The sequence below is a fragment of the Bos javanicus genome, chromosome 3 (assembly GCF_032452875.1).
Source record: "Bos javanicus breed banteng chromosome 3, ARS-OSU_banteng_1.0, whole genome shotgun sequence".
Classification (NCBI taxonomy): Eukaryota; Metazoa; Chordata; class Mammalia; order Artiodactyla; family Bovidae; genus Bos; species Bos javanicus.
In genome coordinates, this window is record NC_083870.1 from 51025648 (window position 1) to 51037778 (window position 12131).

General features: G+C 43.1%; 1 protein-coding gene across 10 annotated transcripts in view; it reads left to right on the forward strand.

The window, feature by feature from the left end:
* Positions 1-1079: 1079 nt before the first annotated feature.
* The window catches only part of EVI5 (ecotropic viral integration site 5), a 239151-nt gene continuing 228099 nt past the window's right edge, over positions 1080-12131 (forward strand). For 9 of the 10 annotated variants that reach the window (XM_061411185.1, XM_061411186.1, XM_061411189.1 and 6 more), the window contains exon 1: positions 1629-1729. In XM_061411185.1, the coding sequence (XP_061267169.1) occupies positions 1634-1729 (96 nt within the window). In that variant the 5' untranslated portion in view covers positions 1629-1633. Of the gene's footprint in view, positions 1169-1628; positions 1730-12131 lie in introns of those variants that run through there. The other variant, XM_061411190.1, reaches the window with a different exon arrangement.

A 12131-nucleotide genomic window follows, 5' to 3' on the forward strand; every position in this document is an offset into this window, starting at 1 on the left:
TGCCTCAGATAAAATTTCAAGTTTTTATCTGCGTGGAAAGACATGGCTCTACTTCCTATTTTTTGAACTTCCTAATCTTTTTTTTTTTTTTAATGCTTATTACAGTGGAACCCTTTCTGGAAATTATGGTTTTCAATTAGATAATAACCAGGGCTATCTAATGTCTAGGTTCTTTTTTGGGTGCTAATTACTATCATTTTGTCACTTCTAAATGTCTAATGAAAGTAATTTATATTGCCTTTGTTATTATTTTTTGCCTGTTTTTCTGGGATTTGACCGGGATTCGTAGCTTGTTTCTGTTCCTCAAAAAGCACTTTCCTTCTAAGAATGTCTTCGTTGATATTGGATGACTGCCCGACTGGACATCACATATTTGTGCCCATGTTCTGCTTACTGCCGGACTCTGCATAAACCCAATGTGTCGAGACGACTGATGGTAGAGGAATTTGCAATCACAAGTGCCATTTACACGTTAATTGTTTTTTCAGAGTGATCTGGTTGCCTCTCGAGGAAGCTCCGGCGACCGCTGTAAGCTTGCGCGCCTGCATCGCGCGGCCCCAGCCTGGGACCCCTGCGCGTGGGCGGTGCGGCAATGCCAGGCCGGCAGCCTTAAGGCTGGGGTCGCTTCGGGCCGGGAGCGGGAACGTTTGGTGCAGCTCTTACAGGCAAGGGGCGGTTCTAGAGACTGGGGAAGTCAGCAGTTTGTGCGTCCGATGGCTGGAGCTTTGAAAGAGAGGCGGAGGAACAAGCGAGAGCTCCCCGCCCCCGTTCCCCACTGTCCAATCCCTTCGGCTTCTCCTATCCTCGGCTGGCCGGCCCGACCCCTAACCTGCTCGAACCCATTATGCGGTAGAGACGGCCGGGGCTCTTTAAGGCCCTTGCCGCGCCTGCGCCTTGAGCCTTCCTGACGCGGCCGGGCCGGACCCGGGAGGAGCCGGCGGCGGGCACGCTAGGGGTCGGGTGGTAATTGAAACCGCGGCGGCTCGGCAAGAGTGAGGTCAGGGTCGGAGGCGGCCCTGAGGTCCTGAGTGAGCGCGGCGCTCGAGAGGAGGCGCAGAGGGCGGCCCGCGAAGCCGGGAGCGAGGCCGAGGAGCTGAGACGCGGCGGCTCGGCTGCCGGCTGGATGGGAAGTTAATGTTTACGACGGAGTCCACCCAACGTTTCCAAGGTGAGGGGCGCCGCGCCAGGCCGGGCGGGCCGGGAGGCCGGGCGGGCCGCGAGCCCGAGTTCCGCGGGACGCACAGCCGGGCCGAGGCGCGGCGAGTCGGGGCCGCCACTAAACTTGCGGCGCGAGCGGGGCGGGCGCCTCCGGCCCTACTGGGGCCTAAGTTCCCTGTGGCCATCGGGACCCTCCCCACCGCGGTTGCTGCGGAAGAAACTCGCCAGCGGAACTCCCAGTAGATTCCCAGGGAGGTGAAGGGACGAGGCTGCTTCGGGGGCGCTTCCTCGATATCCTGTGGGGGCATACTGACTCTTCACCCCCGCCCTCGAGGCCAGGAGTCTGTTCCCTCTGGGTGACCAGATGGGGCGAGACTGTCCGCGCCTCTTGCGAAGTTGGCGTCTTTACTTGGCCTCGGGGATTCTGCGTAAGGCCATGTCTCCAGGCAGGTGATGGGCGAGCCAGGTGTGGTAAATGACGCCCAAGGATCCAGTTCGGAGCGTTTGTAGCCATCACTATAATCACCTTATGACTAGAGGGGCAAGCCTCAAATTAACCACAGAATTTCCGGTAGGTTGGATTGTGGTGGTAGTGTCTGATTTAGAGTTGCTGTGATTTCTTTGTGTCTTTCTTTCTGTCTTGGGCATCATAGATCAACTCGGATGGCGTCCTTTCACTGAAGAGTTAACCAAAACTTTTGGAATGGTTCCTTCACTTGACTCCTATCTGTTGATGTTAGAAGTGGTTTCAAAAAGCAGCAGTTTCTTGCAGAGATATCTCAGCTGTGGGTTTCAGTGTAGAATAACAGAATTCTTCCATTGGTGAAAGCAATCTGGTGCTTCATGAAAATCAAGAAGTTATCTGTTTGTAGTTTTTACCTTTGTTCTGGACTGAAATGTATTAGTAGCTTTTTTGTTTTGTTTTCCAAAAATGTTATTAATAAAGTTTCTGCAGTTTACCAGAAGCTCCTATTCTAAAATGCTAGCCTTAAGGTCTCTGAGAAATTTGTGTCAAAGAAATCTTAGAAAACTTATTGTAGTATAACGTATTTTTAAAAAGTGCCAATCTTGAGTATGCAGGTAAAGACTTTTTACTAAGTGTATTATTACAGATCAAGAAACGCAGCATTGCAGGATTGGGGTATATATCCAGGAGTGGAACTGTTGATTACTGAGGTATGTGAATAATAAAATGTTAGCATTAGATCCAGTTGAACATTTTCCCAAAGTAGTTTTACTTTGGGAATTAGCAGGGAATGGTATTCCATTTACCTCATATCCTTGCTAACGCTTCTCAGTTTAAAAAATTTTTGCTATTTTGATGGAAGTGCAGTAATATTTATGTAGCTTTATTTTACATTTTTCTGATGATTGTGGTTGAGTACCTTTTGTTGGCCATTTATATGTTGTCTTTTGTGAAGTGCCTGTTCAGTCTTATTATTTTTTAAATTGGTTTGTAATTCTTTATTCAGAATATGAGTTCTGTTTGTGTGTGTGTGTGTGTGTATGTATATACACATCTATTTCCCATGAGTCCTTTCTGGACTTAATCATTTTCCACTTTGTATCTTGTCTTTTCAATCTTGATGGCCTTTTTTTTTGATGAATGGAAATTGCTAATTTTAGTGAAATAAACTTATTCCTGATTACTCTTTTTTGTGAACTATTAAAGAAATCTTTGCTTCGCCTAAGAATATGGAGATGATTTCTCATGTTACCAAGTATGTGTGCTCAGTTGCTTCAGTTGTGTGCGACTCTTTGCTACACTGTGGACCTTAGCCGATCTGGCTCCTCGTCCATGGGATTTTTCCAGGCAAGAATACTGGAGTGGGTGGCCTTTGCCTGCTCCACCCATGTGATCATACAGAAGTTTTATTTTTACTTTTTACATTTAAGTTGTACAATTTACAGTAAGTTGTAGGTGGATTGTAGGGGTCAAGATTCACTTTTTACCGTATGGGTATATATTTGACCCAGCACTATTCACTGATATATATCATCCCTGCCCCTCTGCACTGTGTGACACTTTTGTAAGTCAGGTGAACGTAGAGTGTGGATCTGTTTCTGAACACTGTTCTGTTTCATTGATCTATTTGTTACCCTTGCACCAATATCACTGTATTAATTGGTGTAACTTTATAATAAGCCTTGATATGGGTCTTTCCTATTTTGTTCTTTAAGATGGTCTGGACAGTTCTCGGCTCTTAATGTTTCCATATAAATTTCAGAATCTTGTCCATTCATACAGATTTTGGAGATTGGAATTGAATCTGTTTATCAATTTGGAGAGAATTCAGTTCTTAACAAAACTGAGTTTTCCAGTTTATGAACGTGATATGTTCTTCCACTTCTTTATGTCTTTTAAAATTTCTCTAATGTTTTGTAGTTTTCTGTATTAAAGTCTTGCATACCATTTGTTATTTATTTGTAGGTATTTGATATTTTTAATGTAATTGTAAATGATATTTTAAAGCATTTGTGGCCAGTATACAGAAATACAACTGATTTTGGGAGTGAGGGGAGTGGCTCGGAAATTATTTTAAAACAAATCCCAGACATCATTTCATTAATAAATCCTAAATTTTTAATCTCCCTTCAAGACCTAGTCCAGATTACACCTTGTATGTTCTAATTTTCCAAGGTTTTCTCATCTTTTTCTATTTGCATGTTTTCTCCAGGGTCTGAGACAAATTAAAGATTTGTAGAGTGTTTAATATAAAGTGTGAATGTGTTAGGCTCTGGGGATACAAAGCTAATTAAGATGCTGCCCCTGCTTTTAAGGAGTTTAGAGTCTAGGAGGAGTTGTAGAAATTCAAGAAAAGGCCTTTATCTTGCTATGATGAAAATTGGTTTGGCTGCATGCAAAAGGGACATTTAAATCAAACTGTGGGGGAGGTAATATGCCTGGCTCCCAGTGTTCTGAGAGCTGGGCAAAGGAAGTGGGCTGTGGGTGGGGGCTGCTATTCACTATACATACTTCTGCTTTATTCCTTGGCTTTCAGCCTTGAGCCTCTCTCCACTCTTCTTGAGTCTGGAGTCTCTCCAAGTCTGTGTTTCCAGAGAATAAATTTATGAGAGGACGTGAATGGGGGAGAAGGGAAACTGCAGGTCCATATACAGACTTTGTGTGTGTGCTCAGTCGTGCCCAACTCTTTGAGACCCCATAGACTGTAACCTGCCAGGCTTCTCTGTCCATGGGGTTCTCCAGACAAGAATACTGGAGTGGGTAGCCATTCCCTTCTCCAGGGAATCTTCCTGACTCAGGGATGGAGCCTGGGTCTACTGCATTGCAGGCAAGTGTCTGAGCCACCAGGAAAGCCTTTAGCTGACTTTAAACCACTAACCTGATTTTTAGCCCTTTACTTCTTCCCCACTGACTGTGTACTTGGAGACTCTCAAGGGCTGAGCCTTTCTGGGGCTCTGAATGAGGCCTATCAGTGTGTTGACCTCCAACTTACTTTTGCAGGCCTGGAGGTTTGACTTCTTGTCCTCTACTTCCTGTCTTCTACCTGTTACTTGTTTTTTCATCTCTTTTCTTGTTTCATAGATGCCATATCTCTTTATCTGTCTCAGAACATTAAAGATAGTTTCTTTAAGCTGTTTTTTTCCTTACATAGCTTATTTCCTCCAAGTTACTTTTTTTCCTGTTTGGTATAATCTCAGCAGTAGAGACCCTCCTCAGAGGTCTGGTAATCCTTGGTTGTTTGCTTGTGATTGAGAGACCAAATACATTATGTAGCAGTACTTTTAAAAATTTAGATGTGATTGCCCACAGCAAAATATATAGAGTAAGTGTATAGTTTGATAGTTTTCCTATGTATGAAAGTGAAAGTGAAGTTGCTCAATTGTGTCCAACTCTTTGCGACCCTATGGACTGTAGCCTACCAGGCTTCTCTGTCCATGGGATTCTCCAGGCAAGAGTACTGGAGTGGGTTGCCATTTCCTTCTCCTGTGTAATTAACACACAGTACAGAGCATAGTGAAAAACCCAGACAATTCCTTCATATTCCTTTCTTCTATCTACCCCACTCCCTGCCCAGAGGCAACCCCTATTCTGATTTCTCTCTGCATAGATTAGCACCAGTATTTTCTAAAGTTGCCCAGGTGATTCAAAGGTATGGTCAGAATTGAAGCCATTGGTTTGAGTGGGCTGTTTGAGCCTCTTTCCAGTGTCTGTCTTTCCTTTTGGCCTGATTCTATTTCCCAGAGAGTATGGAAGTTTTCTGCTTGGAGGCCAGAGGTCTAGTTGCCAGTGGTCTGGGAACTCAGGAAAGGAGAGTTGGGTAATGAGCCATTAATGAGCTTATAATGTGAAGGGACACATAATTGGCTTCATCTTTCATGATGTATGGTTTTACCCTTTTTAGAGACTGAATCTCTAATCTGCTGCCTTATTGAGATTAGATCATTCAGTGACTTGAAAGAGGAATGCAGGTCTAGGTTTCTAACTGTTCAGTTTTCACCCCATCTTTCCTTCTTCAGTCTCCCCCTTCTTTGCTCTGGCAGTTCCGGATCCCTTTGAGGATTCTGTACTGTAAACTGGGTTTGTTCTTGGTGGTCAGTGCACTGCTGTCTTTGCAAACACTACTTGTCTTTGACCCAATCAGTTACCACTCATCCATCTCTCCACCTTTCAAGGTTGTGTTGCTGTTCTTTGTTCCATTCTCTTGATCCTTATGGTAAGTGTCCTAAAAACAACAGCAAAGTTTTCTTTATTCTTGTTTTATTAGAGTTTTGTTGTTGTTTAGTCACAGTACTGTCTAACTCTTCTGCAATCCCATGAGCTGTAGCCACCAGGCTCCTCTGTTCATAGGATTTCCCAAATAAGAGTACTGGAGTGGGTTGCCATTTCCTCCTCCGAGGGATCTTCCCAACCCAGGGGTCGAACCCGTGTCTTCTCCATTGGCAGACACATTCTTTACCACCGAGCCACCAAGGCAGCCCTATTAGGATTCTGGGAGAGAGAAGAATTAGATGTGTGTGATCAATCTGCCATCTTAACCTGGAAGTCCCTCATCTTTCATCATACAAAAATGTGTTGCCATCTGTCAATCACTGTTGTCTCCTTCCTGTGGGGTTATAGCTTTTAAAGTTTCTTTACTGTTATCTACATAGAATGGTAGGAGGGAGAGCATCTGAATACTGGATCAAACTGTCATTTCTCTAGAAATCCCTAAATTCTTTTGAGAAGTATCCTTTGTCCCAGAGTCTTATAATCTCAGGATTGGAAGTGATTTTAAAGATAAGACAGCTTAGTGAGCTATTTGATACTTTCTGTAGTGGGGAACTCACTTCAGTTCAGTTCAGTTCAGTCACTCAGTCGTGTCCGACTCTGTGACCCCATGAATCACAGCACGCCAGGCCTCCCTGTCCATCACCATCTCCTGGAGTTCACTCAGACTCACGTCCATCGAGTCAGTGATGCCATCCAGCCATCTCATCCTCTGTCGTCCCCTTTTCCTCCTGCCCCCAATCCCTCCCAGCATCAGAGTCTTTTCCAATGAGTCAACTCTTCGAATGAGGTGGCCACAGTACTGGAGTTTCAGCTTTAGCATCATTCCTTCCAAAGAACACCCAGAGCTGATCTCCTTTAGAATGGACTGGTTGGATCTCCTTGCAGTCCAAGGGACTCTCAGGAGTCTTCTCCAACCCCACAGTTCAAAAGCATCAATTCTTCGGCGCTCAACTTTCTTCACAGTCCAGCTCTCACATCCATACATGACCACAGGAAAAACCATAGCCTTGACTAGACGGACCTTTGTTGGCAAAGTAATGTCTCTGCTTTTCAATATGCTATCTAGATTGGTCATTACTTTCCTTCCAAGGAGTAAGCGTCTTTTAATTTCATGGCTGCAATCACCATCTGCAGTGATTTTGGAGCCCCCCAAAATAAAATCTGACAGTGTTTCCACTGTTTCCCTATTTCCCATGAAGTGATGGGACCAGATGCCATGATCTTTGTTTTCTGAATGTTGAGCTTTAAGCCAGCTTTTTCACTCTCCTCTTTCACTTTTATCAAGAGGCTTTTTAGTTCCTCTTCACTTTCTGCCATAAGGGTGGTGTCATCTGCATATCTGAGGTTATTGATATTTCTCCCGGCAATCTTGATTCCAGCTTGTGCTTCTTCCAGCCCAGTGTTTCTCATTATGTACTCTGCATAAAAGTTAAATAAGCAGGGTGACAATATACAGCCTTGATGTACTCCTTTTCCTATTTGGAAACAATCTGTTGTTCCATGTCCAGTTCTAACTGTTGCTTCCTGACCTGCATATACGTTTCTCAAGAGGCAGGTCAGATGGTCTGGTATTCCCATCTCTTTCAGAATTTTCCATAGTTTATTGTGATCCACACAGTCAAAGGCTTTGGCATAGTCAGTAAAGCAGAAATAGATGTTTTTCTGGAACTCTTGCTTTTTCCATGATCCAGCGGATGTTGGCAATTTGATCTCTGGTTCCTCTGCCTTTTCTAAAACCGGCTTGAACATCAGGAAGTTCACGGTTCATGTATTGCTGAAGCCTGGCTTGGAGAATTTTGAACATTACTTTACTAGTGTGTGAGGTGAGTGCAATTATGGGGTAGTTTGAGCATTCTTTGGCATTGCCTTTCTTTGGGATTGGAATGAAAACTGACCTTTTCCAGTCCTGTGGCCACTGCTGAGTTTTCCAAATGTGCTGGCATATTGAGTGCAGCACTTTCACAGCATCATCTTTCAGGATTTGAAATAGCTCAACTGGAATTCCATCACCTCCACTAGCTTTGTTCATAGTGATGCTTTCTAAGGCCCACTTGACTTCACATTCCAGGATGTCTGGCTGTAGGTGAGTGATCATACCATCATGATTATCTTGGTCATGAAGATCTTTTTTGTACAGTTCTTCTGTGTATTCTTGCCAGGAACTCACTTAGAAGAGATGAATGACTGGAGAAATGGAGTTGGCTGTGGATCTCTGCACTGGGTCTGGAAATCCATATGTGCAGTAAACATCAGATAGTGAATCAACAAATAATCTTGCATATTTGTAACATATAAAAATTATTAAAAAGTCATGGTGGTTTTGTTATTTTAATCAATAATTCTTAAATCTAGTTATGGTCATGGGGGGGTAATACTTAAAATTTTTTGTTTTTTGCTTTTGACTGAATTCTCTGAATATTTATCACACAGGTCACAGCAGTAGCAGGTGTGAGGGAGAGATGGGCGACTCCTTTACCCTTTAGGTAGGTCTTGGAGGTCTGCCTGCCTACGGGGGGTTTCCTTCAGGCCTGCCTTCTGCCAGATGTGCCTCAGGTCTCTCTTGAACTTGATCTGCTTCGCTTCCAGGCTGACTTTCCACTGCAGGAATTAGGTCCTCCTGACCAACTGGCAGTGCTTGAGATGATGCTGGCAGATCTTGAGCACATCTTTGCAGTGCATCTCAGACCTCCTTCCCCCCTCCTGCCTAACCCCTTCCCCAACCTGGCTGGGCAGACCCTCAGAGTTGGGGTGAGACACAGTCCCTGAGGCCCCAGCATCCAGTCTGGGCAGGAGGTAGCAAATGGTCAGCCAGTTCTCCAGGGGCTGATGGAAACCTTCCTGGGGACCAGCATCTCCTCAAACTCCGGGTGGACCTGCCGGCCAGGAAGGGAGGCAACCCCATGTGGGCCTGTTGGTGGCGTGCTGTAGTGAGACTGGCAGTCTTGCCTGCCCAGCACCTCTGAGACAGGCCAGGGCCCACTGCAGCCTGCCCCGGGGTACATCCCCGAGCAGCTGGGAGTCAGGTGTGCCAGAACATGGTCTGTGTGTGGCAGCAGCCTCAGGTGCTCAGCAGGGCCTTCCTGAGCCTCAGCTTCACCCTGAGGCACCCACAGTGCGTTGCAGGTGGTGTGGGTGCCTCGGCTGTTCCTGGAACCCACAGGCTGTGGCCTCACGCTGACCCTCCCCAGATGTGGCCAGGAGACTGACCATTCCACCATCCAGAATTTTTTGTTTTGAAACACAAGGTTTTGTACCAGAAAAAATTGATAAATTGCTAAAGTTGTTGAAATCTTGATAGTTAACTTAAACTGGTAAATTAATTAGAACTAGCCATTAAAACCTCTGTTACTCCTTTAACAACTTTGTTATGCTTTGCACTCTTTTTTTTCTTTAAAACACTAAGTAGGTTTCCAAAAGCTTTTTGAAATAAAAGCTTTTATCATAGAGTTCATGATATGAAAATATTCTCAATGTAACTTGCTTTCTGTTAGGCTAAATTTATAAAATTTTATTTGTTTACCCTTCAGTTGTATCCATGTTTCTGGGTTTCAGTGTCTTTTTTTGCTGCTGTTGCTCTTGTTCAGTCACTCAGTTGTATCCGACTCTTTGCAACCCCAGCACACCAGGACTGCAGCACACCAGGCTTCCCTGTCCTTCACCATCTCCTGGAGTTTGCTCAGACTCATATCCATTGAGTCCATGATGACATCCAACCAATCTCATCCTCTGTCGCCCCCTTCTCCTCCTGCCCTCAATCTTTCTCAGCATCAAGGTCTTTTCCAATGAATCAGCTGTTCTCGTCAGGTGGCCAGAGTATTGGACCTTCAGCATCAATCCTTCCAGTGAATTTTCAGGGTTAATTTCCTTTAGGATTGACTGGTTTGAGCTCTTTGCTGTCCAAGGGACTCTGAAGAGTCTGTCTCAAGAGTACTGTCTCTGTGCTTCATGAGAGGGTTCCCTGCCTGTGCTGTTTGTAGTTTATTAAGTAGCCAAAGACAATGTGGCTTTAGTGCTTGTTTATTGTACTTTGTACTAATCCAACCCTCACAGTTGTACTTTGAAAAATGTTCCCTAAAGCTGGTTAAACTGGCTATTAATCTGGGTCTTCATTGTAGGTTTTGGTAATCAGTGTCTTATGAATTTATGATTAGGGCTCTATCTTTAAGGCACTGCTGGCTCCTGTGTTCTTGAAAGGAACCTTGATAGAGATAGGAACAGAATGGTTTTTTTATGGATCATTGCCCTTTTTGTTTTTCACAAGAAAGTGTAAGCACTGATGGGGAAATGACCATGGGCATTTTGTCCATGGTCATTATTTGAGCAGTGATGCTCAAATGATTAGTTGCTGTATTTGGCTTGGTACAGTTCTTTTGCCATGTTAAAAATGAATCCAGGGACTTCCCTGGTGGTCTAGTGGTTGAGAATCCATCTTCCAGTGCAGGAGGCATGGATTTTATGCCTGGTCAGGGAACTAAGATCCCACAGGCCATGGGGCAACTAAGCCCATGCACCGCTTCTACTGACCCTGAGTATCACAACTAGAGAGGCTTTGTGCTGCAACGAAAGACCCGATGCAGCCAAAAATAAATAAATATTTTAGAAAATGAATGGAGCTTTCTCGTACATTATGCTAGTAAGTTTGTTAGAACAATGTTAACAGATATTGGATAAAAGTTTCACTTTAATGAACAATTGTGTAATATCATATTTGAATGAGATACATGACAGAAAGAAAAATTTAATATATTCGGGTATACTAGAAATCATGATAGTTTAGAAGACTGAGCCAGAATTTGATGGTGAGAAGATATAAGTAATTTGAGAATGAATCCTAGCTCATGAAAAGTGTAGTGGCTTTAAATATTTAATTGAAATGCATGTAAGAGAGGAGCACAATGTTAAAGACTCAACTTGGCTGCCTTTTTGAAAATGTGGAGAAGCTTCTTTGCCACTGCTGGATGAACAAGGTTTTAAATGTTGTCAAGCATGGTATGTTTACATTTAACACACATCAGAAAAATGAGTCAGTAGATGATCTAAAAATTTAATGGAGTTATAAACATTGTCAGTAAGTCATTAAGAATCAGCAAAGATAACATATATATAGCATCCCGAATGTGTCAAGTATAAAGATGGGTGCTGGGGTAATTGTAATCAATTCTACATAGACGGAATCTTTGCTTTCACGGAATTTATAAACCAGAGGAACACACAGGGGCTACAGTCTTGTTTCTTTACTTTTTTTGTGTTTGGTCACACTGCTCAGCTTGTGGGATCTTAGTTTCCTAATCAGTGATCGAACCCGGGCATGTGGCACTGAGAATGCCAAGTCCTAACCACTGGACCGCCAGGTAATTTCTGGTGTAGTCTTGTTTCTGAGTGAGATGATAAAGAAAGAAGGGGGGTGATTTAGTGATTGGTTTGTTTTAAATCTTGAGGCTTTTTAAAAAATGAAGTATAATTGATTTTCAATGATGTGTTTCAGGTGTACAGCAAAGTGATTCAGTTATACATATATCCTTTTTCAGATTCTTTTTCTTTATAGGTTATTATAAGATATTAAATATAGGCCCCTATGCTATACAGTAGGTCTTCATTGTATATATAGTAGTATGTATCTGTTAATCCCAGTCTCCTATTTATCCCTCCTTTCCCCCACCTTTTTGCTTTGGTAACCATAAATTTCTATGTCTGTGAGTCTATTTCTCTTTTGTAAATAAGATCATTTGTATCTTTTCTTTTTTTTTTGATTCCACATATAAGTGATATCATATGATATTTGTTTTTTTCTGTCTGATTTACTTCACTTGGTATCATAATCTCCATAGGTCTGTCTGTGTTGCTGCAAATGGCATTATTTTATTCTTTTTTTATGTGACTAAATAATATTCCAGTGTGCATGTATATATACCACATCTTTATCCATTCATTTTTTGATGGACATTTAGGTTGTTTCCATGTCTTGGTTATTTTCAGTAGTGCTGCTCTAAATATTGGAGTGCATGTATCTTTTTAAATTAGAATTTTTGTCTTGTTTGAATATATGCTCAGGAGTGGGATTGCTGGATCACATGGTAACTCTACTTTAGTTTTTTTAAGGAACATCCATACTGTTTCCATAGTGGCTGCACCAATTTACATTTCCACCTACAGTACAGGAGGGTTCTCTTTTTTCCACACCCTCTCCAGTATTTGTTATTTGTAGACTTTGGTGATGGCCATTCTTCCAGATGTGGTG